We start from the raw sequence: 27,642 nt of genomic DNA, 5'->3' as shown, positions 1-27,642 counted from the left end.
GCACTGCAGGCACCTTGTCACGCCGACATGCATGTGCCACACCCAGCAACAGCTGCGGCGGCAGGTGGAGGAACCTGCGTCCGGGCCAGGAGGGACAGGCGAGGCCAACACAGGCCCAGAGGAGGAACGGAGAGAAATCGGCAGATCCGCAGGTCAGCACAGCGATCTGCTGGAAGCGCACACGGACAGACGTGCACATGCTCTCTTCATAAGATTATCTACAGGGGGCTGGAGCGACAGCACAGTGGGGAGGGCGTTTGCCTGGCACGCAGGCAACCCGGGTTCGATTCCCAGCATCCCATATGGTCCCCTGAGCACCGCCAGGAGTGACCCCTGAGCATTGCCGGGTGTGACCCAAAGAGAAAAAACCAAAGATTACCTACAGTAAAACAATAAAAATGTATTTTTGGACTTGTAACCTGTATAAGAACAATGACACAAAGGGTAGAACTGAAACTCCTGAGAGGAAAAGCATATTCCTCATCTACCTGAAATACACAGGCAAATTAAAATGTATTATAAGCCCTGGAGCAGGCATTAAAAATAACTTTAATACACACATAAAATCATTAGTGGGATTATTATGTTACATTAGAAAATATTTTCATTTAATGCAAAAGAAGGTTTTCAAGGAGAAATGCAGACACACCAAAGACACAAACCAACAGAAAACAAAAAGCGGACGAAAACAAGACAGTGGCGCGGGCACTGGCCTTGCATGGGCCAACCTGGGTTTGATCCCTGGCACCACATTTGGCCTCCTGAGCACTGTCAGGAATGATCCCCAGCACAGAGCCAGGAACAAGCCCTGAGCACTGCTGGTGTGGCCTGAGTCCTGCATCCAAAAAATAAAAATAAAATAAAAGGAAACCAAGGTAAGGTAGAAGACCCAGATTGACCCATGAAACACGGAGGGTCAACGGCCCACAGGGCAGGGGAGATGTCAGGCCCCCAGCCGATGGCCAAGGCAGCTCGGACGAATGCCGTGTGCAGGGGACGCCCTGGCTCCACGGAAGGAAGGGGTTGGTCAGGGACCCGAGCCCACCCACAGCCTCTCCAGAGCTCGGGGACTGGACCAGGAGCAGACGGGACGGACCCCGAGAGAAAGGGGACGGAGCAGGGGCACTTCGCAGAGACAAGGGACACGTGGCGCTGACCTCTGACCCGACGGAGAGAGACAGGCTCGGTGGAGGTGCCAGCCAGGAGCCCACGGCAGTGCCTTGGTTTACCCCGGGAAGCCGGGAGGAAAGGTCAGAGACAACAGCTGGGGCCTCGGCCTGCGGGGAGGAGAGAGAAGCCCACAGGAAACGTGTTGCCATGGCACCCAGCGCACAGGATTCCCACCTTGTAAGAACACAAGAGAAGAAACTCAACCGGGTTGGTGTATCCTCGGAACGAGCACCCTGAACGCGAGAATTCCAACATGCAGTGGGTTACACTCATATGCACACACATGCACACTGCCCACACATACCCACACATACGGGACATCACGCTCTCACACACACAGAGCACTCAGCCGTCACTCACCAGCATGCCCATGCTTGCAGGCCCGAGCACAGCCTCTCTTGGCTGAGGGACATGATGTCCTCCTGTAAAGAGAGAGTGGGCTGGGGTCCATGGCTCTGTCTAGCAGAAGGCGTGGTGGTGGTGGTGGTGGTGATGGTGATGGTGGTGGTGGTGATGGTGGTGTTGTTGATGGTGATGGTGCTGGTGATGGTGATGGTGGTGATGGTGGTGGTGTTGATGGTGATGGTGGTGTTGTTGATGGTGATGATGGTGGTGGTGGTGATGGTGATGGTGGTGGTGATGGTGATGGTGGTGGTGGTGGTGGTGGTGTTGATGGTGATGGTGGTGTTGATGGTGGTGATGGTGGTGGTGTTGATGGTGATGGTGGTGTTGTTGATGGTGATGATGGTGGTGGTGATGATGGTGATGATGGTGGTGGTGATGGTGGTGTTGTTGATGGTGATGATGGTGATGATGGTGGTGGTGATGGTGATGATGGTGGTGGTGATGATGGTGATGATGGTGGTGGTGTTGATGGTGATGGTGGTGTTGTTGATGGTGATGATGGTGGTGGTGGTGATGGTGATGGTGGTGGTGATGGTGATGGTGGTGGTGGTGGTGGTGGTGTTGATGGTGATGGTGGTGGTGATGGTGGTGATGGTGGTGGTGTTGATGGTGATGGTGGTGTTGTTGATGGTGATGATGGTGGTGGTGATGATGGTGATGATGGTGGTGGTGATGGTGGTGTTGTTGATGGTGATGGTGGTGATGATGGTGGTGATGGTGATGGTGGTGGTGATGGTGATGATGATGGTGGTGGTGTGGTGATGGTGGTGTTGTTGATGGTGATGATGGTGGTGGTGATGGTGATGGTGGTGGTGATGGTGGTGGTGATGATGGTGATGATGATGATGGTGGTGATGATGGTGATGGTGGTGGTGATGGTGATGGTGGTGGTGATGATGGTGGTGATGATGATGGTGATGGTGATGATGGTGGTGATGATGATAGTGATGGTGGTGGTGATGATGGTGATGATGGTGGTGGTGATGGTGATGATGGTGATGGTGATGGTGGTGATGATGGTGATGATGATGGTGGTGATGGTGATGATGGTGGTGGTGGTATGGTGGTGTTGATGGTGATGGTGGTGGTGGTGATGGTGGTGATGGTGGTGGTGTTGATGGTGATGGTGGTGGTGATGATGGTGGTGATGGTGATGGTGGTGATGGTGGTGGTGATGATGGTGGTGATGGTGGTGGTGATGGTGATGATGGTGGTGATGATGATGGTGGTGGTGGTGGTGATGGTGGTGTTGTTGATGGTGATGGTGATGATGGTGGTAGTGATGGTGGTGGTGATGGTGGTGGTGATGGTGATGATGGTGATGATGATGGTGGTTATGGTGATGATGATAGTGATGGTGGTGGTGATAGTGATGGTGGTGGTGATGGTGATGATGGTGGTGATGATGGTGATGATGATGATGATGGTGCTGGTGATGGTGGTGATGGTGGTGGTGATGGTGGTGGTGATGATGGTGGTGATGATGATGGTGATGGTGATGATGGTGGTGATGATGATAGTGATGGTGGTGGTGATGGTGGTGGGGACCGTAAAGATGACTGTGTGGCTAGTGGTGACATCTAACAAAGAACTCAGCCCTCGGCCCTCTTGAAGAGGGTCTGTACCGACTCTAGGTTGGTATGAGGTGTCCCACCAAAGGGACAGTAGGAGGCGTCTCCATCAGCAAAACTCTGGTGCCCCTGAATGTTCCCCTGGAAAGGCCCCGGCACCCCCACAGCGCCCATTCTGGGCAAACGAGAAGCACATCCCTGTCGTGACGGGATCTATTGGCTTGGAGCCACGTGCAGTGACACTCAGCACTTTCCCCTGGCGCCGCACTCGGGAATCCCCCCGGCACTTCTGGGACTGAAGCGGGGTCGGCCGTGTGCAGGCGAGTGCCCGCCCCAGTGTGCTCTCCCCCGCCTCTGTCACGGCTGAGGGAGGCAGAGTGCTGGGTCTCCCTGGGCAAGCCCTGACAGGGCACCCGGCAACATCCCTGTCCTGATGCCAGCGCCTGGCGGTGATTCCCAGGGGGGGCACGCGGGGGTCCTGAGATCAGCCCACTGACGCCAGGAGCCCGGCACGCGTGACGCGGGAGTCACGTGCAGGCAGCGGGGCCCTCCTGGGCGTACGGGGAAGTGAGTTAGATTCGTCTCGGCGTCCTGGCCGGCGCCGCTGTGCATGTGGGGCCTGGGGGATCGGACGTGGGGTTGGGGCTGCCGGCCAGGGCCCCCCTGGGTGCAGGTCGGCACACTGGACACCGCCCCCGCGCCGAGAGGTGCCGAGGGCGCTGCTGCCACCTGGCTGGGAGGGTGACGGGCCCCTCTTCTCTGCTCTCAGTGGCACGCGGCCCCAGGTGACCCGTGACGCTCCGGTCCCTCCTGCAGCCGTGGCTGGATGCGTAGCCGTCACGGCCACCAGGCACCTGCCTGCTGCCCAGGAGGTGCACTGAGGGCAGCCTGGCCTGACCTCCTGAGCCTCAGCTTCTAGATTCCTCTAGAACATTCCGCGTATAGTCTCTGTCCGACTCGCCATCTTTCTCTCGCCCCTCGGTGGGGCCTGGAGCATTTGCTGGTCGTAGGTTTCCTGCGGCAACGGTTCCGCCAAGTCGGGAAACCCCGCGGGGCGGAGGGATGAGGGGCTGTCGGTGGGCTCAGTGCCCTGCTCCGAGGGGGCTGGTCAGGGCTCGGGGCCGGCTGGGCGGTGCCCTGGGACACCCACATTTCTAACTCCGCGTGGGCAGGTCCAGCCGGCAGGACGGAGCCGGGGCAGCTGCGGGGCCACACCTGGTGCTGGTTCCCGGGTCTGGGCTGCGCGCTTTCTCGTCGCACGCCTGCTCGGGAGCCCGGAGGGAACAGGCTGTGGGGTTACACTCAGACTCGTGCCAATGGACTGTCCACCAACGTCCATCAGCGCTGCCGAGGGTCTTCCCTGACCCCTCACCCCATTCCAAGGCCAGTTTTCAAGACACACACGTGCGTGTCTGAGTGTGAGTGCGTGTGTGTACATGTCTGTGTATGCGCAGGTCTCTGTGTGTGTGTGTGCACACGTGTCTGTGTATGTGACTGTGTATGTCGGTGTGCATGTGTGCATGTGTCTCTGTGCGTGTGTGTGACTGTGTATGCCGGTGTGCATGTGTGTGCGCGTGTGTGCATGTGTCTCTGTGTGTGTGACTGTGTATGCTGGTGTGCATGTGTGCGCATGTGTCTCTGTGTCTGTGTGTGTGACTGTGTATGTTGGTGTGCATGTGTGTGTGCGTGTGTGCATGTGTGTCTGTGTCTCTGTGTGTGTGACTGTGTGTGTCAGTGGGCACGTGTGCGTGTGTTAAGACCCCCCAATACTGCTGGCCCAGCTGCCCTCAGTCTGTGCACCGTGTCCTCCCCCAGTCAGCTGTCTCTGCGTGGATGACACTTGTTCTCTGGACCAACTTTCGTGTCTGCTACTGTGACCCTTGTCCCCGTCACGGCTCCCCGGGCCGGCACGTGCAGAGTCTCTGGCACTCCGGGCTCCTCCCCGTCCGTGCCGCCCGCCAGCAGGACCCAGCTGGGCCCCTGGGGCCACGGCTGCAGTGGCTCAGGAGGGAGCGTGCAGGGCGGGGACGCCTCGACTGTCCTCTGGCGCGTGTGGGGCAGCTTAGCGGGGCGGAGTCTCCGGGGCCCCGTCCGCCAGGCCTTAGTAAGGGCTCACAGGCCGGGCCGCATCACTCGGAGGAGCAGGACGGACTGACGGATGCCATTCGAAAGGTGACCAAGGGAGCCGGGAGGAGGCGCAGGCAGGGGCGGGGGAGGAGGGTCTGTGCCAGTGAAGCTGGCTTTAGTATATCGAAACCATAGTGTTAATTCCACTGTAGCCATCCATTACAGCAAAACTAAGATGAAGGAAGGATGAAAGGGAGGAGAGGAGAAGGAGAAGGAGAAGGAGGAGAAGGAGGAGGAGGAGGAGGAGGAGGAGGAGGAAGAAGAAAAGGAGGAGGGGGAGGAAGAGGAGGAGGAGGAGGGGGAGGAGGAGGAGGAGGAGGGGGAGGAGGGGAGGAGGAGAAAAGGGAGGAGGAGGGGGAGGAGGGGGGAGGAGGGGGAGGAGGGGGAGGAGGGGAGGAGGAGAAAAGGGAGGAGGAGGGGGAGGAGGGGGGAGGAGGGGGAGGAGGGGGAGGAGGGGAGGAGGAGAATAGGGAGGAGGAGGGGGGAGGAGGGGGAGGAGGGGGAGGAGGGGGAGGGGGAGGAGGAGGGGGAAGAAGGGGAGGAGGGGGAAGAGGGGGAGGAGGGGGAGGGGGAGGAGGGCACCTGACTCGGAGGGGCGGGGAGTGCTCAGACCCGGCCGCCCCTGGTGCCGGCTGGTTCTCCCGCTCTTCAGAGTCATGGTGCTGCCGGGCGGTGCGGCAGCGCAGCCCTGGGTCTCTGCACGTCCCACCTGCTCCCACCGTGTCGGATATGCCGCGGGAGAGACTGGGCACGGGCCCCGGACAAGAGCTTGGACACGAGGGACCGGGCACGACAGAGCCGAGAGTGGACACGTGGCCACAGCGAGCCTCCTCGCTGGCCAGCGCAGGTGCCGAGGTCAGAGCAGCGAGGCCGGGAGAGGGGCCAGCCCCCCACGGCCCGTCCCCGGCCGTGCCCCGGCTCCGTGACGCCCGTGTCCCATGAGCACAGCCCGCGGCTGCGGTCTGGGGGCTCGTCTCGGCCCGACTTCCGGGGCCCCTGGTCCTGGTGCCTGCAGTGCCGCCTCACGGCGGGGGCCGGCACCCACGGACCGGCCTGCTCCCCGCCTGCTCACTCAGCCGGTGCTCGTCTGTGGACACCAGACCCCACTTCGGGGTACGAGAAAACGGGGTGTCCCAGGCCGCTGTGGAGTGCAGGAGGGCCCTGCCGGCTCCACCCCCCACCCGCAGGGCCAGGTGTGACCACAGGGGGCCCGGCTCGTGACAGACACGCAGCCCCCACCCTGTACCCAACCACACAGCCTGTGGGGCCTCCCCACAGCCCTGCCTCAGCACCCGGTGCCTCCGGGCAGGGCTCAGGAAATGAGCCTGGACAGGTCGGCGGCCCTGCTGCAGCCACCGACAGCCGCCTGGGCCTGGAGAGCCTGGGCCTGCCTCGGGCCACAGTCGACGCTGGGGAGCAGGAGACGGGCTGAGGGGAGGCTGAGGGCAGGGAGGGCTGAGAGGAGGCTGAGGGCTGAGGGGAGGCTGAGGGCGGAGAGGAGGCTGAGGGCTGAGACGGGCTGAGGGGAGGCTGAGGGCTGAGATGGGCTGAGGGGAGGCTGAGGGCTGAGGGGAAACTGAGGGCTGAGAGGAGGCTGAGGGCTGAGAGAAGGCTGAGGGCAGGGAGGGCTGAGAGGAGGCTGAGGGCTGAGAGAAGGCTGAGAGGGCAGAGAGGAGGCTGAGGGCTGAGAGGAGGCTGAAGGCTGAGGGGAGGCTGAGGGCTGAGGGGAGGCTGAGGGCTGAGGGGAGGCTGAGGGCAGAGAGGAGGCTGAGGGCTGAGGGGAGGCTGAGGGCTGAGGGGAGGCTGAAGGCTGAGGGGAGGCTGAGGGCTGAGGGGAGGCTGAGGGCTGAGGGGAGGCTGAGGGCAGAGAGGAGGCTGAGGGCGGAGAGGAGGCTGAGGGCTGAGAGGAGGCTGAAGGCTGAGAGGAGGCTGAGACGGCGGAGAGGAGGCTGAGGGCTGAGAGGAGGCTGAAGGCTGAGGGGAGGCTGAGGGCTGAGGGGAGGCTGAGGGCTGAGGGCGGAGAGGAGGCTGAGGGCGGAGAGGAGGCTGAGGGCTGAGGGGAGGCTGAGGGCTGAGGGGAGGCTGAGGGCAGAGAGGAGGCTGAGGGCTGAGGGGAGGCTGAGGGCTGAGAGGAGGCTGAAGGCTGAGGGGAGGCTGAGGGCTGAGGGGAGGCTGAGGGCTGAGGGGAGGCTGAGGGCAGAGAGGAGGCTGAGGGCGGAGAGGAGGCTGAGGGCTGAGAGGAGGCTGAAGGCTGAGAGGAGGCTGAGACGGCGGAGAGGAGGCTGAGGGCTGAGAGGAGGCTGAAGGCTGAGGGGAGGCTGAGGGCTGAGGGGAGGCTGAGGGCTGAGGGCGGAGAGGAGGCTGAGGGCGGAGAGGAGGATGAGGGCTGAGAGGAGGCTGAGGGGAGGCTGAGGGCAGAGAGGAGGCTGAGGGCTGAGGGGAGGCTGAGGGCTGAGGGCAGAGAGGAGGCTGAGGGCGGAGAGGATGAGGGCTGAGAGGAGGCTGAGGGGAGGCTGAGGGCAGAGAGGAGGCTGAGGGCGGAGAGGAGGCTGAGGGCTGAGGGGAGGCTGAGGGCTGAGAGGAGGCTGAGGGGAGACTGAGGGCTGAGGGGAGGCTGAAGGGAGGCTGAGGGCTGAGGGGAGGCTGAGGGCTGAGAGGAGGCTGAGGGGAGACTGAGGGAGGCTGAGGGCTGAGGGGAGGCTGAGGGCGGAGAGGAGGCTGGGTGCAGAAGACGGCACAGGTGAGGCGTGAATGCAAGCTCACGGACAGAGCAGCGCCTGGACCCCAGGCCAACAGTGGGGCCCCTGGGTGGCGGCAGCTGCCCCCCTGCCCCCCTCCCCGTCGGTGGCGGCATGGGGAGATTCTGACAGTGAAGTGTGTGTGTGTGTGTGTGTGTGTGTGTGTGTGTGTGTGTGTGTGTGGTGCAGCCCAGGTGCCTCGTCCTGCTGCTGTTGGCGTTGCTCTTCACTCTGTGGGGTTCTGCTGGCTCTCAGGGACACCCCCCCCCCCAGACAGCAGCTGTGGCCCCTCGGGGGAGCCGGCCGCCCGCGTGGTCCCATGTGTGCGTGTCCCTCTCCGTGCTCTTCACGGCCACTCAGGGCGCAGCCCTGATGGAGGGTGTGGGGACTCCTGTCCACTGGGTCACTGGACCCGGGACCTGGGCGCAGTGGGGACCCTGGGGACACCTCTTCGTCCCTCCTGGGTCCCTCTCACGGGACCCCGGGAGCCTTCGGGGCCAGGGTGGGGGTGTGTGTCCAGAGTCTCCGAGGGTCCTTTCGGCCGTGCCGGGTGTTCCCGCCTGGCCCAGAGCCCTGCCTGGCGTGTGTGCTGGGAGGCCCGGCCCGGGCCCGTGGCCCACAGCCTGCTCACCCCGCCCTCTCAGGGCAGGAGGAGGGAGGGAGGGAGGGAGGAAGAGGAAGAGGAGGAAGAGGAGGGGGAGGAGGAGGGGGAGGGGAGGGGGAGAGGGAGGGGAAGGAGGAAAGGAAGAGGAGGAGGGGGGGAGGGGAGGGAGAGGAGGAGGAGGGGGAGGAGGAGGAGGGGGAGAGGAGAGGGGGAGGTGGAGGAGGGAAAGAGGGGAAGGAGGAGGAGGAGGGGGAGGAGGGGAGGGGGAGGGGAAGAGGGGGAAGAGGAGGAGGAGAAGAGGAGGAGGGGGAGGAGGGGGAGGAGCAGGAGGAGGGCGGGAGTGAGCAGGCCCTGGGGAGGAGTGGCCGGCCCAGAAGGGGGTGCCCCCAGCCCCTCTGGCTCCCCGAGCCAGGGACCAGCTCCTGGAACTGCACATACGAAACTGGTGCCTTTTGATTCTGTAATTTTATTTCAAAGGAAAGAAACCAACAAAACAACCTTTGCGTGTGGGGCGGGTCATCTTACACCTGGGGGGGGGGGCCGTGGCGTGGGGACCCTGGGCATCGGCAAGGCCAGCGGTCCAGGCCGCCTCACGGGCGCGGCTGCCACGGGCCGGGCCTGCAGGAGGGACGCAGGCCAGAGGCCGCAGGAGCAGCGGGCGAGGGAGGGGGGGCCGGCGGGGGGCGCCACACACCAGGGCCTCCATGGCCGGGCGGGCGCTGACGGGTGACGCGACCCACCGCGGGGCCTGGGGTGCCCCGCAGGGCACAGGACCGGGAGGCGGGCGTGTCGCCGCCGTGCTGGCCGGGCACCGCGGGAGGAGCCGCCCCGCCCTGGGCGACCCCGGGCAGCGTGGTGTCCCTGCTGGGGCAGCCCCGCGGGCCGCGCTCAGGCCTCCTGGGCCTCGCTGCCGTCTCTTTGGCTCTGGATCACGGTGGCCGCGGGGGCGCCGTCCTGCGTGTAGATGACCATGCTGGTCAGCGGCTCTGCGCCGGGGGCCACGCCGGCCTGCAGCAGCTCCTGCGAGTCGGCCGCCTCGATGACGGTGTGCGAGAACACGGGGTCCTGCGCCCCGGGGGGCAGCTCGGTGACGATGTAGTGGGTGGGGCCGTCGGGGAAGCCGCCGCCTGCCTCCCGCACCACAGCCTGCACCAGCTCCTCCGTGACGATGATCTGCGAGATCTCGCCGTCGGCGGCAGCCAGGCCGGCGTGGGGGTGTGCGGGGCCCCCCTGCACGATGATGTGGGGCCCGTCCCGCGCCACCATGTGCACGGCGCCCTCGGGGTTAAGGATGACCTGCGTCACGCCCTCCTTGGCCGCGTCCCCGCACACGGCCAGCTGCAGCACGCCCTGCACCACCTTCCGGAGCGCCTGCGCGCGGCCCTGGGGCGCGGGGGGCGGGCTCAGCCCCTCCGGGGGCTCGGCCGGGCCGTCCTGTGGGCCGGGGGCCGCGTCCAGCCCGGGCAGCAGCTGCAGCACGTCCTTGGGGCCCGGCGGGCCCTTGTCCTCGGCGCCGCCCAGCTCAGTGACGGCGCACAGCAGTGCGTCCAGGGCCGAGGCCGGGTCGGCGGGCGCCAGCTCCCCGGGCTCCGGCTTGCCCGCCTGCCGCCCGCCGGCGCCGCCAGGGCTCAGGGGCGCGGCCCCCTCGGGCCCCTCCACCGCGCTGCCCACCACCACCACCTGCGTGACCCCGCCGTCCAGGGCCCCGGCCGCCCCGCCGCCCCCGTGCGGGCCGCCCTGGCCGCCGGCGATCACCTGCCCGTCCTCCGTGACGTGCACGACGCGCGCCACCTGGCCGGCCAGCGCCAGCGTCTGCAGCGTGGCGGCCGCCGTGTCCTCCGCCGACGCGTCCAGGGCGAACTCGCCGTCGTAGCCCTGGATGATGATCAGCTGCTGCACCTCCTCGGCCGCCGCCGGCCTCCGGCTGCTCCCGGCCGCGGCCTCGTCGGCCAGCGCGGCCGCTGTGAAGGGGCTGTCCGTCTCCACGAAGGTGGCGCCCTGGCCCTTGAGCCGGCACTCGTAGGACTTGGACACGATGCCTGCGGAGAGAGGGCGCGTGAGGGGCGGGCGCGCACGGTCCCCCGCCTGTCCCCCCGCCTGTCCCCCCGCCTGTCCCCCGCTGGGCCCTGGGACCCCCGCTGCCCCGCGCCGTCCCTTCCGGGCACACACCCTTCGCCCACCCTCTATGGAGCTGGGACAGAAGGCGGGCACGGGGCGGGGTGGGGGGGCGGCAGGAGCAGCCGAGACAGGCTCCGGGGCACTCGCTGGGTCATCTGAGCCCGGGGTGGGAGAGGCCACCCGCCGACCACTACAGCAAGCCACATGGTGGACACCAGGAGCGGCAGGCGGCGGGAAGGAGAGCCGCCGTGTCCTGACCTCAGCACGGGTGGCCGCGGGGACACGGTGGTTTGTAAAGGGAATTGCTGAGTCCAGAGGCCCGTCCTCGGATTCAGCGACTGAGTAACTCCGGGCGCTGCCAGTCTGGCCCTAGAAACCTGCCTGCAGACGGAGAAAGAGCCGCCCTGGGCCGTGCAGGAGTCCCGTGCCCTTCCCACGGGCGGGTCTCGGGCATCAGTCAGCAGACCAGGCGGGACCCTGCCTGTCCGCGGCTCCCTAGGAGTCGGCCCTCCTGACGGAGACTCTCAGCAGCCTGCTCCTCACACAGACAGGAGCGGCCACTCGCCCGAGCGACCCCTGGGTGGGCAAGGGCGCGGGCAGGTGCTTCTCTAGAAGGTTCTCTCGCAGCCACAAGGTGGCTGGCACTTGCCCGCGCCGGCCTGGCTGGGCGCAGAGCTGCCTGCCCGCCTCAGGCTCGGCCACCCAGGCCCTGCGCCTGCAGCGGTGGACGGGGGCTGGCAGGAGGCTCCCGGGCCGAGTGGCTGGGCCAGGCCCCTCTCCCCAGAGGCCCCCCACAGTGCGCTGGAACCCCAAACTCTGCCCGCAGAGTAGGGCCTGGCTCAGGCCCCGGGACCCCCGGGAGGGCAGGGCCTGGAACCCGGCCGCCCGCCTTCTGCACCGTGAGCTCCGCGACCGCTACTTTTTCCCGCACGATAAACACCTTATGCTTTGGTTAAGCTTACATTTAATTAAAATGTACAGAATTTGTGCCGTAAGTGCGAATGAAACAAATAAAACAAGGGCCCCCTCTTTTGAAGGCATACGTTGTGAATGAAAAATGTCATTACGGACTAAAAAATTTTGCAGTAAACAGGGCCTACAGAGAGAAGTTTCCCCTGTAATGACATCCATAAAATACACAAATGGCACTTTTAGTACCATCCTGAATATGGCATTTTCTGTGCTCTACACACAATCTAAATGGTTTGATCATAGAGCATAATACTCCATTGGGTTTATAGAACAATCAATGTTCCATAAAATGATGTATTTATCCAATAGCAGACCCAGCAGCACTGGCGTATGACAGGGCAGGACGGCCCCGACTCCTCCCGGCGCACACACCAGCTGTAAAACTTATCTCCACGCACTTCAGCAGCTCCGTCTCATCTGCCTCGAGTAATTTGTTGGAGCCTCAGCTTGGGTTAAAAAAAACTTGTAATAAAAATTCATAGAATCTTCGGGAGAATGAACGCCTGTGACAACAGGAAGGTCACACTGTGTCTCCACTCAAGAGGTCAGAGGTCGGCGGCAGTTAGAGGAGCGAAAGTAGATTTCATGCATCGCGTAGCAGATAAAGACAGCATTACACGGGCCGGGCGCGGGCGGGCGCAGGCCCACCCCACCCGAGCCCGCGGCTCCCGCAGCCCGGCTGGCGGCCGGCACACTCGGCGCTGGCCTGGGCCTTGGCCGGGCACCTTGGCCGCGGGCTGAGGCAGCATCGCCGGGGAGACCCTTCCAGGGCAGGCGGCCCCGGACCCCGAGGAGAACCTCTGCTTAGCGTCCACTCAGGCCCAAGTACCGTAACGGGTCAAGCCAGTGCAGTGCAGCCAGGTTTTAAGGTCACAAAAGAGTTTCCCGAGTGAAACGAGAAATGGTGGAAACAACCTCTAGGACATTTCAGAGCTGGAGGATGGGGCGGGGGGGTGGGGGTGGGTCACGCCTGGCTGGGCTCGGAATCCCTGGTGGCCCTCGGGGGACCCTGTGGGCGTTGTACTGGGGTCAGCCACGCGCGAGGCCAGTGCCGGCCTGCTGACGATCACGTCGGCTCCATGCGTCGTTCACAGCAGACGTCACCAACTGCCGCCGCAGGGGCAGGGTGACCTGTGACCCCGCAGGACCCCCAGCCCCACCTGGAGGAGGGCGGTCCTGCTGAAACACGGCCGCGTCTCCCGCCGCCCAGGGAGCCACGGGCCGCAGAGCCCCGCCAGGGCGAGCCCCGCAGCGAGGGCCAGTGGGCGCCCGCGCTCTGGGCCCCGCAGCGAGGGCCTGTGGGCGCCCGAGCTCTGGGCCCCGCAGTGAGGGCCTGTGGGCGCCCGAGCTCTGGGCCCCGCAGCGAGGGCCTGTGGGCGCCCGTGCTCTGGGCCCCGCAGCGAGGGCCTGTGGGCGCCCGTGCTCTGGGCCCCGCAGTGAGGGCCTGTGGGCGCCCGAGCTCTGGGCCCCGCAGCGAGGGCCTGTGGGCGCCCGTGCTCTGGGCCCCGCAGCGAGGGCCGGCTCTGGTGCGTCTGTCCCCCACACGGGGTCTGCAGGGCCGGGCGAGCACGGCGGGGAGGCAGGACAGACCCTTCTTCGCTGCAGACAGCGTGGGAGCGGAGGGCGGTGCCCGCTGCCGCCTCACGGCGAGCAGAGCCGGCGCTGGGCCCCACGGCTCCATTCCAGCGACCAGCTGTGCCCGCGGGGCCTGGTGCCTGCCAGGGGCTCCGGTCACCTCCAGCTGCCCCCAGGCTGCCCGGTGCACGCACGGCCCAGCCCCGGGCCAGCAGGCCTCGGGGTGCCGCCTAGCTGAGCGCCCACACGGCGATGGGCACGCACGGACACCCGCAGCGAATGCGCCGGCTGATGGGCCGGGAGGGTGGTGCTGCTGCGACTCCACTGACACCGTCCCGAACGCCCGTCCCGAGGCCCGTCCACTCCAGGCGGCAACACGGCTCGGAGCCTGCTGGCCACTGCTGGGCCCACAGATCCCCAGACATGCACACCCACACCCACACGTGCACCCACACACATGCACCCACACACGCACCCACACACGCACCCACACACATGCACCCACACACGCACCCACACACGCACCCACACACATGCATCCACACACGCACCCACACGCATATCCACATGCGCACCCACACACACAAACACGCCCACACACGTGTACCCACACGCGTACCCACACACGCTCACACACATGCAGTTACACACCCTCACCCCCACATGCCCACACACATGCACACTTACACACACATCCACACAGGAGCACACATGCACACCCACACGTGTGCACACATGTGTGCATGCCCTGCTGTGCCCCCTCCTGAGCTGCCTCACCGAGCACGGCCCAGAGGATGGAGGGAGCCTGGACGTGCGGCGCCAGCCTGCCCCTCTGTGGAGCCCACCTGCTGAGGGCTCGGGGAACAGCCGCACGGGGACACGGTGACACGCACCGCTGACAGGCGAGGGATGCTGGCGGGAAACTCCATCCCCAGTCCCCGGGGCAGGAGCCTGGGAGGGCCCAGGAGAGGCCGGTGTCCCCGTGCCCTCCTGGGGCCGCAGCCTCGAGGCCTCCTCAGGATGCTTCTGGGAGAGACAGCCTGGACTGAGGGGAGGAGTGTCCCTGCCGGTCACTGCACCCGGGGCGCGGCCTGGTCTCCCCCACCCGGGGCACCCAGCACACGCCCGCACCCGGCTCCTGCCCGAGTCCCCGCGCCCGGGAGGCCCCGACTCCGGGGGAGGCAGTTTCCGGGCCACATCGGGAGCAGGAGGGAAGCGCCCACCCCGGGGCCGCCGCGGCCGGGTCACGAGTGCGAGGCCCCACCAGGCGGGCAGGCCCGGCCGGGCTGAGAGACGCCCCCCAGGGTCTGCGGAGAGAAGAAACCGCCACCGACGCACCCGAGCCAGAGACGTTCCCGGACGGGCAGAGACCCCGGGCGACGCCGCGGCCCTCACAGGCAGCCGGCGGAGACAACTGTCCACCCGGAGACACTGCGGGGGCCCGAGGGGGCCTTGGCGCGTGCCACCTGCGGTTCGCCCCCTGGCCCCCGCCCCCAGCTGCCCCCCAGGCGTGCAGCTCTGTGCCCCAGGGCGCGTCTGCCTGAGGACGGGCAGTGGGGGGGAGGGGCCCATCTTCCCCTGGCCGGTCCCTGTGGCTTCCCTGGCAGTGACCAGGCCCAGGGTGGGCAGGGCCTGGGGACAGGCCCCCGGGTGCCCGGCAGGATGGCAGCTGTCCGCGCGCCCTGGGCAGGTGACGGCAGGTAGCTCAGGGCCTGAGAGGCGAGGGGCCAGCCGAGAGCTCCCGGGACAGCACCGGAGTGGGGCCAGACGGGCTCGGCGAGGAGGTGGGAGCCGGGGACCGAGCACCTGACGGGACGGGCGCCACCGTGGGAAGGGGGGTCCCTCCCAGCCGCTCCAGCTGGGGGTCCCTCCGCCTCCTAGTCGGTCAGCTGGAGCTGACTATCTCTGGTCTGTCCGGGGCTGCCGCCCGCGGCTGACCGGCCGGCCGGGAACCCGGGCTCCGGCACCTTCACGATTCCCGCTCAACACACACTGACATGGAGTCGGCGTCGGCCGCAGCCGCTTTCGGGGAATCCACCATTTGTGTAGCGAGTGACCCACCAGGAGAGACCTCGCCATCCAGGAGCACAATAAACAAGCACCGGGCGGGCGGGTGCATGCGTCCGCGCAGAGCCGGCCCTGGGAGGCGCTGGCCGGGCCCCACGGGAGAGGCCGGCGGGGGACGCGCCAGGGCAGAAGGGGGGCAAGGGCTGTGACAGACGGCAAGGAAACAACGAGGGTGTGTGCACATGTGTGTGTGTGTATGTGGGGGCACCTGTGTGTGAATGCATGTGAGGGGGACCCGAGTGTGTATGAGGGGGACCCATGTGTATGTACATGAGAACGGGGACATGTGTGTGAAGGGGGCCCATGTGTATTGTGTGTGTGTCTGTGAGGGGAAAATGAAGTGGAATGTGTGTGTGTGACCTGTGTGTATATGTGTATGGCCTGTGTGTATGTGTGTGACCTGTGTGTATCTGTGTGTGATCTGTGTGTATATGTGTGTGACCTGTGTGTATCTGTGTGATCTGTGTATATATGCATGTGACCTGTGTGTATATGTGTGTGACCTGTGTGTATATGTGTGTATGACTTGTGTATGTGTGTGAGATGTCTGTATGTGTGTGTGAAGGCACATGTGTGCGATGGAGGATGTGTGTAAGGGAGACCCAGGCGTGTGTGAAGGAGCCCATGTGTGTGTGTGTGACACATTTGTGCGCAAGTGGGGACATGTGTATAAGGGAGATCCACGTGTGTGTGTGTGTGTGTGTGTGAGTGGGAATGTGTGTGTAGCTGTGTGTGTGGGGGTGTGTGTGTGTAGCTGTGTAGCTGTGTGAGGGGGAGAGGCGTCACTCAGAGCAGCACAGCAGCAAAGTGCTGTTTCCACTGGATTCCGGGGAATCAGTCAAACACGTGAGCATTTGCTCCCGAAAGGCCGCCCTGGAGACTCACCTCCGGGTCAGCCTGGTCAGGGCCTGGACCCGAGGTGTCCGGGCGCTCACCCACGCGGGCCGCAGCCCAGTGTCCCGCCAGCAACCCAGCAGACTGCTCCCACAGGCTGTCAGCGGGCCTCTCGGACACCCCTCAGGACGGGACCACACTCCACGCACGCCCCCAGGGGAGGAAAGCGGACCCATCTCACCCCGAGAAAAATGACCACGCACCAGTCAAATATGCTACTTGCAAATAGCGCGCAAACAGCGTGCTCTCAAAACAGTCAAAACAGAAATAGGCTCCACAAGCCAAGGGCTCACAGCTCAGCGGGACACAGCCCCGGGCCAGAGTGCTCGGGAGTCAGGTGGGCTCTGCGGGACTGACAGTGGGGGCGGGCTCTGCTGTGACTTGACAGGCAGGAGTGGGCTCTGCTGGACTGACAGCTGGGGGCGGGCTCTGCTGGACTGACAGGTGGGGGCGGGCTCTGCTGGACTGACAGGTGGGGGCGGGCTCTGCTGGACTGACAGGTGGGGGCGGGCTCTGCTGGACTGACAGGTGGGGGCGGGCTCTGCTGTGACTGACAGGCGGGGGCGGGCTCTGCTGTGACTGACAGTGGGGGCGGGCTCTGCTGGACTGACAGCTGGGGGCGGGCTCTGCTGGACTGACAGCTGGGGGCGGGCTCTGCTGTGACTGACAGGCGGGGTGGGCTCTACTGTGACTGACAGGCGGGGAGGGCTCTGCTGTGACTGACAGTGGGGGCGGGCTCTGCTGGACTGACAGGCGGGGGCGGGCTCTGCCGTGACTGACAGGCGGGGCGGGCTCTGCTGTGACTGACAGGCCGGGTGGGCTCTACTGTGACTGACAGGCGGGGACGGGCTCTGCTGTGACTGACAGTGGGGGCGGGCTCTGCTGGACTGACAGGCGGGGGCGGGCTCTGCTGTGACTGACAGTGGGGGCGGGCTCTGCTGGACTGACAGGCGGGGGCGGGCTCTGCTGTGACTGACAGTGGGGGCGGGCTCTGCTGTGACTGACAGTGGGGGCGGGCTCTGCTGTGACTGACAGTGGGGGCGGACTCTGCCGTGACTGACAGGCGGGGCGGGCTCTGCTGTGACTGACAGGCGGGGGCGGGCTCTGCTGGACTGACAGGTGGGGGCGGGCTCTGCTGTGACTGACAGGCGGGGGCGGGCTCTGCTGTGACTGACAGTGGGGGCGGGCTCTGCTATGACTGACAGACGGGGCCGGGCTCTGCTGGACTGACAGGTCGGCCAGGGCGAGGAGGCTGGGGTGGACAGGCCGCAGAGAGGCCTCCTGATGCTGGTGCCCAGGGTGAGCCCTGCAGAGGGCCGGGTCCACGAGACCCCGGTCCCACGTCCACCACGAGCCGTGGGCTCTGACGTGGACAGAGCGAGCCTGCGCTCGGCCCCGCCGGCCCTCCCGACCCCCAGGCCCGGCCCGCGGCCTCCCGGCCTCTCGGGCACCACGGCCCGGGTCCTCCTGTCGGGGGGCAAGCGGCGGCCGGACCCCAGCGTGGCCGCTTCTGGGCAGCCCTGCGGGTGAGGACTGGGCGGGTCCTGGGAGGCCCCCCCCCCCGGCCGCCCCGCGACCCCCACCAACCCCGCGCGACGGCCAGGCCCGCGGCTGCGCCCCCCCCCCCCCCCCGACAGGCCGCCCCCAGGCCGCCGGGGCCGCGGCCGGAGCACGGTGCGGGCCTGACGCCCGGCCCGGGGACGCTCTGCCCAGGGACCCCCGCCCGCACGTGGGTGGACGACCACCGCAGGGCCCGGCCCACCCGCCGGCTGCACCAGCTGAGGCAGCTCGCGCCCGGGGCTGGGGTCAGGCCGGGAGAGGGGCTGCGCCTCCCGACAGAGACCTGGACCTGTGTCCTGCACCGGCCACGACCACCGGCCACGCCGCGACGGGCCGCGGGGAGGGGAGGGGAGGGGAGGGGAGGAAACGTGCAGGCGGAGAGCTTCCAAGTATCCAGAGATCTTAAAAAACATTTAGAGCCCACGATGTGACAGTTGCAAATGCAGGGTAACACCTAGCTGCATTACGGAAACAGTGTGGATAATTACTTTCCGAGGCTGGGCTGCGGACCGGTCCGTCTGAATCCCCCTGCAGCGCCGTGAGCGCGGGGACCCTCCATCCCCTGTCACATCAGCCCGGCGTCTTTATCATGCACACATCACGCGGAGGACGAGAGGCGGCCAGGATTCCAGCAGTCTGCCTTTGAAGCATCCGCACGTTAATTACTCACTAATTATGGTTTTTGAATAACTAACTGAAGTAAGCAGCCGAGGGGAGGTGCATAAGCCCAAGACTGAGAAAATACTAGTTACTGAATCATCCCTGGAAACTGACACATGGAGCAGGGCTCGGAGTGGGAGCGGGAGCTCCTGAAAGACAAGCCTCTTCAATAATTAGGGCTCCGAAAGGCAGAGAGAAACGCGATTTCTTAATGGCAAGTGCATTTAAACTGTTATCTAAAGATCTGAAGGTAAGCCCGCTTAATTCACTGCTTCTTCTTTTGTTATTAGGAAAACATAATTGTTCCAAATAATTAGCACTAGAGTACATCACAAGTTGACAACAAAATTATAGAAATCTCCATATTCCGATCCCCCTAGCTGGCTATTAGGAGAGCTTCTGATCATAACCCATTAGTTGAAGTGCTGTGAGTTCTTGATTGCCACCAAGTACCCTCGGAGATCTGCCGAAGTTAACAGGCGCTATTTATGCGGAGCTCCTGACAGGGCGAGGCTGGGCTTCCTACAGCTGCCACACACACCACCGCGTGACACGGGAAGGCAGCTCAGCCCCAGCCCTTTCTTCTCAACCCCCCTGGAAACTCTCCAGTTTGCCTAGAGCGCCCTCCCCCCACCCCCCGGGGGCATCCAGCCGGGCAGCTCGGCCCTGGACTTGCCCGTGGCTCCCCTTTAGCTGTCACCGGGGCCAAGGCACCTGAGGCGTCCCACGGAAAGAGCAGCTGCTGGGAGCTGTGTCTAGGCACTCGGCTGGCCACGGGGAATCCGAAAGCACCAGACTCGCACCCTGCCGCAGCGGCAGCCGGGGCCACCCGTCTCCTGCCAGGCAGAGGAGGAGAGAAACAAAGCCAGCAGGGTCCCGCCCGAAGGAAACGGCCGTGGAGACTCCCGCGGCCAAACCCGGACGCCCCCAACGGGCAGCCCCGCGGCGGGAGCACTTTACTGATAAGCTGATACTGGCCCGTGAATCCGAGTGGGGATGAAAATCTAGTGATTTCTGCAATCGGTGATGCCACTTCAAGTTACTTTGGAAATTCTTCTGTGTTCACAGCGTAGCCGATAAACCCTCAACGCTTTATGCTTTTATCCCACGAGGGGTAACTTTGATTACTCTGGTAATTAATGATGTTGGAGAGGAACAGGGATTTTCTGTTAAGATTGGAGTTTGAAGTTAATTAGTCTTCACGTTATGATTTGCTGATTAATTATGGATATTTAGTTATAAAGAGAGATGTTAATTATTAATCTCAAAAAATCATCCAGTGCAATTAACTAAAACTTTGACATCAGTTAAAATTCCCATTGAGCATCACTTCTGGGATTATCAATTAGCGGGAGGAGGCCGCGGCCGGGGGCGGCGTCTGGCTCCGCCAGGCCCTGCCCTGTCAGGATGGAGACGGGGCTTCAGAACCACGTGCTCCCCGAAGGTCCCACCAGAGCAGGCCGTGGGCACTGCCCAGGGGCGCGGTGCCCCAGGCCGCGGGGGCTGCCCCTGCCCTGCCCGGCCCGACGCAGGGGGCCCCCGCTCCCGCCTGGACGAGAGGCGTGTGCGGGAGCAGGGCGAGCCCCCAGCCCGGGCTCTCATTAGAGCCGATTCCCGGAACCTGGAACCACCTTGGCGGTTACGAGGGTCTTTCCCCCATCTCCCCCCTTCATCTGTCAGCTGCCCCTTCTCGGTGACCAAGAAGGGGAGGGGGAGGCTAAGGAAAAGGGCTCAAGCCCGGAGCATTGCGGGCTCACCGCGGTGCTGGAACTTCCCCCGGACCCAGACTCGGAACAGGGATCTGTTTACATTATCTCTAGATCATCTTGACAATATTTATTCTCTATTTACCTAAATGAGGCAATATGATGATATTTATTGCTCAGAATGGCTAAATATAGACTTTTCTCGAGCACTCAGTACCATGGTGGGAGGTTTTGCTCTAATCTACATCTTTAAACTGACAAGCCAGAGAATTCCTAATGAATGCCTGCTTTCATCTGGATGTCTGTGTGTACTTGACAGTATAAATATTTAGCAATATCGGAGTCAGCTTGTGATTTTACCCAGATGGACTGATTGATGCCTTGGCTCGATGCTGCCAAAGACAATCCACGTCGTTATATAAGCAACTTCCCTCTTCCTCCCTAAGAAGCAATTAGGTGGCCAAAGGCAGCAACCCCAAAATAGTAGGAATGCTTCTAGTATCAGCTGACAAGTCTGAGGGATAAATAAAATATGGTACTTAAATTATTACCACTTTACTTTCATGAATCACGGGATTAAAGCTTTCACTTCGAAAGTACATATAAATTGCAGGGTTTCTTATGTCTGTAATTTGCAAGAATCTAAGTTAAAATACCAGCTAATCAGTCAACTCGCATTCACCTTGGGGAGGGTCCCACCCTTCCTTGTCATTTTTGTAAATTGCATGCCTAAGCACCAATGTTATTTTGAGAAGAAAAGTCGCTTGTTGTCAATAACATATATTGCAGTCTAGTTAAAACAACATTTGTTAAGATTTAATCGCAAATGCAATCCTCCTTTAAAGTTTAGACAGAACGCTCCGAGAAATTCAAGGGACAGATAATAAATCATCGTCCTCATCAGGGTGTGAACGGGGACATCTGATTCACCCAGGTATGCTGCCGGGACGAGCGGGACCAATTCTCGGAGGACGGGGAAGGCCCCGCCCCGGCTTTGGTTTCTGTTCTATTTTTAATCTATCAACGTTGTTCCCTTTGATGTGCGTCAGGACGGGGCCGGGATCCACGCATCACAGCCATCTCCCTCCTCTGCACCCTGGCCAGCGGCCGGCCCTGCCCACGGCCTTCAAGGGGTGGACGCGCGGGACCCGGCGGCTGCTTCTGGCGGGGCAGAATCAGGCTGCGCCCCCAGCCCGTTTCTGCTACCCGAGTGTCTTTGTTCCCTGCGAGCCCACCCGCCTTTGTCTAGCCCCTAGCAGCCGCGCTCCCTGACCGAGACCTGCAGGCCCGTCCTGGTGCCGAGCGCGCCCTGTCACCGGCGATCTCAGCCCACAGGGTCTTGCGAGTCGGAAACTGGCATCTGTGACGCGTCCCCGAGGCGAGCAGGCTGCGATGCCCCTGGAAGTCAGACGGCACCAGCTCCCGAGACAGCTGTCCGGGTGACGCGGGCCTCAGGCCTCGGGGCTGGAGCTGTCTCCGAAGAGCAGCCTCGGCTGCGGCTGCCAGAGAAGCAACGGGGGGACCCTTGGCTTACGGGCTCTGACTAGTGACACGCTGGTCACTGGCCAACACGTGAGGGCCAGGGCTGGGGAGGGCTCTGGCAACCCACGGCTGCACCAGGGTGTTCCGCAGTGTGGTGTGGACGCTGCTCTCGCCCCCCAGAGTGGAGTGGATGCTGCTCTCGCCCCCAGGGACGGTGTGGACACTGCTCTCTCCCTGGGGACACCGTGGACGCTGCTCTCGCCCCCCGGAGTGGAGTGGATGCTGCTCTCGCCCCCCAGAGTGGAGTGGATGCTGCTCTCGCCCCACTCCCTCAGTTCAGAAGGAGCCGGCACTCAAGTGGCAGGTGCCATGAGGGCTCTGGAGCGACTGAACACACAGTCTTTCTGGGGGAGCCGGGGGGCAGGGCTTTGGGTCACACCTGGTGATGCTCGGGGCTGACTCCGGGCTCTTCACTCAGGGCCCAGATGGGATTCCCGGGGTGTCCACTTCCTTGCAGGGAGGGGCTTACGGGATCCGGGACACTTGGGGTGAGTGGCCCCGTTCCTGCACTCGGCTCTGGCCCGTCCTCCGGCACCCGGGCGCTGCCCCCGGCGCCCACCCTACCAGCCGCGAGGATGCCTCCCTTCATGCGGTGGCAGCCCCGACTGCTTACCCGGGCTATGGAGAGGCACGCGGCCAGCCCCACCAAGGCCCCGAGTGTCCACACCAGCCGCCCGCACGGCAGCACAACCCTCCCGAGGCTCTAGACGCCTCTCCGCCGCCACGCAGCGAGACACTCCGAGTTCCCAAGCACCTCAGCCAAGGGAGGGTGACGCTGAGCCGCCCGCCGGCACCCTCGCGGGTACGGGGGACTAGCTGAGGTCTGGCTCCACGAGGAACAGCTGCAGACTGCTGGTGTGGCTCAGGCAAAAGCCCACGAAGTCCAACAGGAGCAGAGACGGACGGACACATCTCCCTCGCCCTTGGCGCCCATCAGACGCAGAAGGACAGGAGGCGTCGCGGGCGGGTGCCGACCAGCGTCTTGGGGCCTGGGGTGAGCGGCTGTTCTCCCACAGAACCTCAGGCTCGGACGCGGGGGGACAGAGCTGGGGGTGGGAGGGGGGTCGCTGAAAGTCACCGGCTTCCGCCCACGGTCAGGGGCCTGGAAAATGCACCTGATCGTTCTGATCGGTGGGAAGGAAACACAGCAGCAAAAGGGCCTCCCTGGGCAGGGGCTGGGCGGGGCAGGGCCGGGACGGGCAGAGCCTCATCCCTGCTGCTGCTGCCCTGTGCCATCACCCCTTCCCCAGGAAGCCCCTGGCAAGCGCCAGAGATGGGGCGCCCCCCCCTCCAGGAGGGAGCTTTGGGGCCGGCGGGGAGACCAGCCCTGTCCTCTGCCAGAGTCAGAGCCCCAGAGACCAGCGTCAGCTGCCCCCCACAGTCGCCTGTGGGTCCCCGAGGGACGGGGTCTGGGCACTGCTCCAAAGGGCAGCCAAGCAGCCGGCCAGCAGGAAGGGAAGCGGGGAGGAAGGGCGGGCAGTGCCCTGGGCCCGAGCTGGCCTGGCGGGTCACTCCTGGTGCGGCCACTCCAGCCAGGACTCAGCTGCGGCTCTCTGGACACTGCGAGTCCACGCCCGTGGGCGAGGCCAAGCGTGGGGGGCTTGTGCCGAGTGCAGGCGCGGGAAGCCCCTCAGCGCCAGCACACAGCTTCTGGAACCCGCAGTCGCCCCTCCCGGAACGTCACCCCGCACGCGGCCCCGCTCGTAAGGAAACGCGCGACGCCCCTGCCCGAAGTTCAGGAGTTCTCGCCCGGAAACCACGGGCTAATCCAGCCTGTGCGGAGATGGATTTTTAATGAAAGTTTAATGAATGATAAATACTCGTTTCTTGATAAATGTTTAATTATGCCAATAATTACCAACTGCTGAAACTACTGTTGTGTTAATAATGGCATTTTGGTACACAAGCCGCTCCGTGAGTCACGGCGCTAAAGATCAGAGCTCCATCTGTCTGGTGCAAACTAGCAAAACAAAAGTCTAATTAATATTTTGATCAATTTTCTCCTGACTCTAAGGACGATCGGTGTCTTTAAAGCGTTTGATCTGCTTTCTCCTCTCGGGAACCAGGTGGAGGCAGAACACGTGCGGGGCCGTCGCAACACCCAGGCCCGGTCAGGAGCCAAAGGCAAACAGCTGGGGTTCACCGAGGGGGCTGCTGGGCCATTACTGACCACGGGTCCGAGGGCCCGGACTCCCTGCTCACAGCCCCAGCATGCAAGGGGCCACACGGAGAGGGGGTGCAGGGCCCACGCGCCCCTCCCCAGGCGAGATCCCCGGGGCCAGCCGACGGCACGGAGTCCGCACCCCCGCCCGCCGGCCCCAAAGGCTGCGTGGAAGACAGTTCCCCGAGCCCGACGCGTGTCCAGGCCCCTCCCCTCAGCACCTCCTCAGGAATGAGGGAAACGCGGCCGACAGCCCGAATGTCAGGACACACGCCCGCTCCAGTCACCTGGAAGGAGCCGAGCCCCACAGGTGGCCCCTGTCCTCTAGACGGAGCCGGCACAGCCTTCACCTGGCTCGGAATCTCAGCCCGAGGAGAGAGTGCAGCCGCAGCACCTCCTGCTGCGCCCGGGGCGTCCGGGGAGCCCGGCGTGTCCGGGGCGAGCCACTGTGCTTCCCAGCCCTCGGCCGGCGCCTCCCCGGAACGCCAGCTCTGCGTCTGGCGGGTTCCAGAAATGCCTCCCGGCTTCCGTCTGCACAGATCCTGCCGCGCCTCTGCTGTCCCCATGCCCCAACACACGCGCGTGCTCCGGTGACCGTCTGCCGTGCCCACGCGAGCCAGCGCACAGAAACACGCAGCACGGCAGAGACAGTCACAGAGGGCCCCGGGGCTGGAGGAGGGCGCTGGCACCCGCACCCCTGGCGTGGCCCCGGACAGCACTGTGCGAACTCGGGCTCCGCGCTCCTTGGGACCCTGCCCGGGGGTGTCGTGCCCACGTGACCCGGCAGCGAGACACAGAGGCACAGGGCGGCTGAAGGACGTCCCCATGGAGGATCTGTTGGTGTGTTCGGGTCAGAGGGCAGCAGGGCTGGGCCGGCCAGCAGCGCACTCGCCGGTCACCGTGGCTACCACGGGAGACACAGTGGCAGGACGGCACGCGCAGAACACGCCAACGCAGGCGCCCGCTGCTGGGACCCCCGTCACCTCCCCGCCCGTCCCAAAGGGGCAGTGTCCAGCAGGCCCGGCAGACGGGCTCCCGGCTCTCCACCCCGAGGCTGGAGCTTCCACACGGCCCGGGGGCCGCAGAGGACCTGGTGAGCGGGAAGGCCTGAGGGTGCGGCCCCAGGCGGCGCACCTGTGCGGACCCCCTGCCTCCCTCCCGTGCCCCCCCAGTGCACGGGAAGCAGCGAGCCACAGCGCTACTGACCGAGCGCAGGGAGGGGTCCGGCCCGGTGGGGGGGGGGTCGCCGGCTGCACCTCGCCTCCCAGCCTCACCCCAACACGGCCCCCTGCAGCCCCCCTCCTGCTGGGCGTCCCGAGGCTCTGCCCACGGCTCTGCTTCACCCTCCCGGGGCCGCCCGGCTGGTGCCCTCGGGACGGGCCCCTCGACACCGGCTCCCTTGGTCTGAGGGACCCCCGATGCCTCCTGCGCACCCTCGGGAGGTTGCCAGTTGCTCTCAGGGGCAACTCCGCACACACCTGCCGCGGTGCCGCCACTGACACGCGCCCTCACCGTGCATCTCCCCTCACGGCCCGTCTGGCCTTCGCCCCAGCTGCCCGCGAGACAAACCCGAAGAGACAGGCGGTGGTCTGAGGCGGGTGCCAGGGCCGGGGCGCACGGGGAGGGCAAAGGCCGGAGGAAAGAGCCGCCTGGGGGATGGCCACGGGAGCCCTTGGGCGAGGGGAGGGCGTGCGGCCCCCTCCCCATCACCTCCCCATCACCTCCCCATCACACCCCTCCCCCAGAGGAAACCTTCGAAGGAAGTTTGACAAAACCAAACCCAAGTCCCAGCCCTAAGGCCTCTGCGGAGAGAGGCAAAGGAAAGGAGGCCTGGAGCGTCGGAGAGAATGTTCTAGAAGATGGGCTCCTCCCACCCGGCCGGGAGCACGCGTGGGAACCGCCACATTTATAACCCTGTGCTGATATTCAAATTTTCTGTCTGAAGCTAAAGAAAGATTGAATACCCTGCTGTTGTGTGGCCAAGATTGAAGAGGTGTCTCACTGACATTGTTCAAAGTTTATGAAAATATATGAATGCTCAAATGTCATTGGCTTTGCGCCTCCAACAGACTGTGGTCTTATGAGAAATCAGTCTTTTAATCAAAATGATTGAGTACCTTAAGGTCGAATCCAAAGATATCAGTTAATATCTAGAAACGTGCTATTTCTGCAAACTTTGCCAAGCTGTACATATTGTGGTGCATTTTAAAGTGTTAATTTGTGCATTCCATATTGAAAATTGATCTCGAGTTTTAGCTTTTTGTCAAGCAAAAACATATGGTTACAAGCTCTATGCATTTTACGTGACGGCTGTTGAAACTGTCACATGTGCAAACTTGATAACCGATGTGACACATAGCAGATAATTTGCTTGTTTAGTAACAATTCAAAGATTCATTATTCATGCAAACACATTTTTAAAAATGATCAGATGGAAATAGTCTCCGTTTCGTACAACCTAGCCTGGTTGGTGTGCAAACCCAGATAAAATAAAGCTGGAGACGGAATGGTATTAAACAAATCCAAGAATATGGGTATTTTCGGATAATTATTGAACCAGATGGTGTTTTTTGTTAATTCTGCCATCAGTCTGAGAACTTGATGTCTTACATCTGCACTTCGTAAAATAAATTTTGCCACTGACATGATTTCAGTTTTCTTAAAATATTTCAATCAGTTTTAAACCAAGATTTGCAAACATCTGCCACAGTGCATGCCTATGAGATGAAATTATTCGAAATAATTCCTGTAAAAATACACACCATTACACGGAGTTTCTAATTCATCACCCTTTAAATGAAATCCTCAAGATGTAGTTTAATGAAAGGTACAGCGGGGACAGGAAGGCACATCTGGGCACGGCCCTGGCTGGCGGCTGCGGGGACGTCTGTCACAGCATGACCCCGGCACGGCTGACAGCCCCCGCGGCTTCAGGGGTTCCTGTGCGGTGTGGGCACGGGCGCGGGCCCACGGAGTCCCCCAGAGACAGAGAAGCCCGAGAGTATCCACGGCAGCGCCGTGGCCCCGGCTCTGCCCCCCGCACACAGGCCCCCTCCCCTTTGGAAGCCGGCGCCCCCGACACCCCCAGCCCTCCCCCCTCCCCTTTGGAAGCTGGCGCCCCCCAACACCCCCAGCCCGCCCCCCTCCCTTTTGGAAGCTGGCGACCCCCACGCCCCCAGCCTGCCCCCCTCCCCTTTGGAAGCTGGCGACCCCCACACCCCCAGCCCACCCCCCCTCCCCTTTGGAAGCTGGCGCCCCCCGACACCCCCAGCCTGCCCCCTCCCCTTTGGAAGCTGGCGCCCCCCGACACCCCCAGCCTGCCCCCTCCCCTTTGGAAGCTGGCGCCCCCGACACCCCCAGCCTGCCCCCCGTCCCCTTTGGAAGCTGGCGCCCCCCCCACACCCCCAGCCCGCCCCCGCCCCCGCTGGGCTCTTTCTCAGGGGCAGGCCCTTGAGAAGAACAGGAACCCAAAACCCTTCTGTAACGCTCAGTGGAGACCACAGGCAGCAAGGCCATGCCCCCCCGCCAGGGGGCGCCCCCGGGATGGGGCAGGCTGCGGTGGGCTGTGTCTCGGCCCCGGGCTGCTGCTTTCTCTCTAATTCTCCTTTGTTCCTTCTCCAGACCCAGAGCAGGCTGACGGAGGCCCCGCGCCCACCTGGAGCCCAGGAGGGGCTGACGGAGGCCCCGCGCCCACCTGGAGCCCAGGAGGGGCTGACCGGCCCCGTGGTGCCTTCAGAGGCTTCATCCCTCAGCCCGGCCCTCCCGAGCTGCA

The 27,642-nt window shown here is 63.7% G+C and overlaps 1 protein-coding gene across 1 annotated transcript in view; it reads right to left on the bottom strand.

The window, feature by feature from the left end:
* Positions 1-9,071: 9,071 nt before the first annotated feature.
* ZNF407 (zinc finger protein 407) overlaps positions 9,072-27,642 on the bottom strand; it is a 339,799-nt gene continuing 321,228 nt past the window's right edge. The window contains exon 9 of the mRNA XM_055126093.1: positions 9,072-10,654. Coding sequence (XP_054982068.1) covers positions 9,504-10,654 — 1,151 coding nt within the window. The 3' untranslated portion in view covers positions 9,072-9,503. The remainder of the gene's footprint in view (positions 10,655-27,642) is intronic.

The sequence above is a fragment of the Sorex araneus genome, chromosome 2 (genome assembly GCF_027595985.1).
Source record: "Sorex araneus isolate mSorAra2 chromosome 2, mSorAra2.pri, whole genome shotgun sequence".
Lineage (NCBI taxonomy): Eukaryota > Metazoa > Chordata > Mammalia > Eulipotyphla > Soricidae > Sorex > Sorex araneus.
This window is presented reverse-complemented; position numbering and strand designations above follow the sequence as displayed.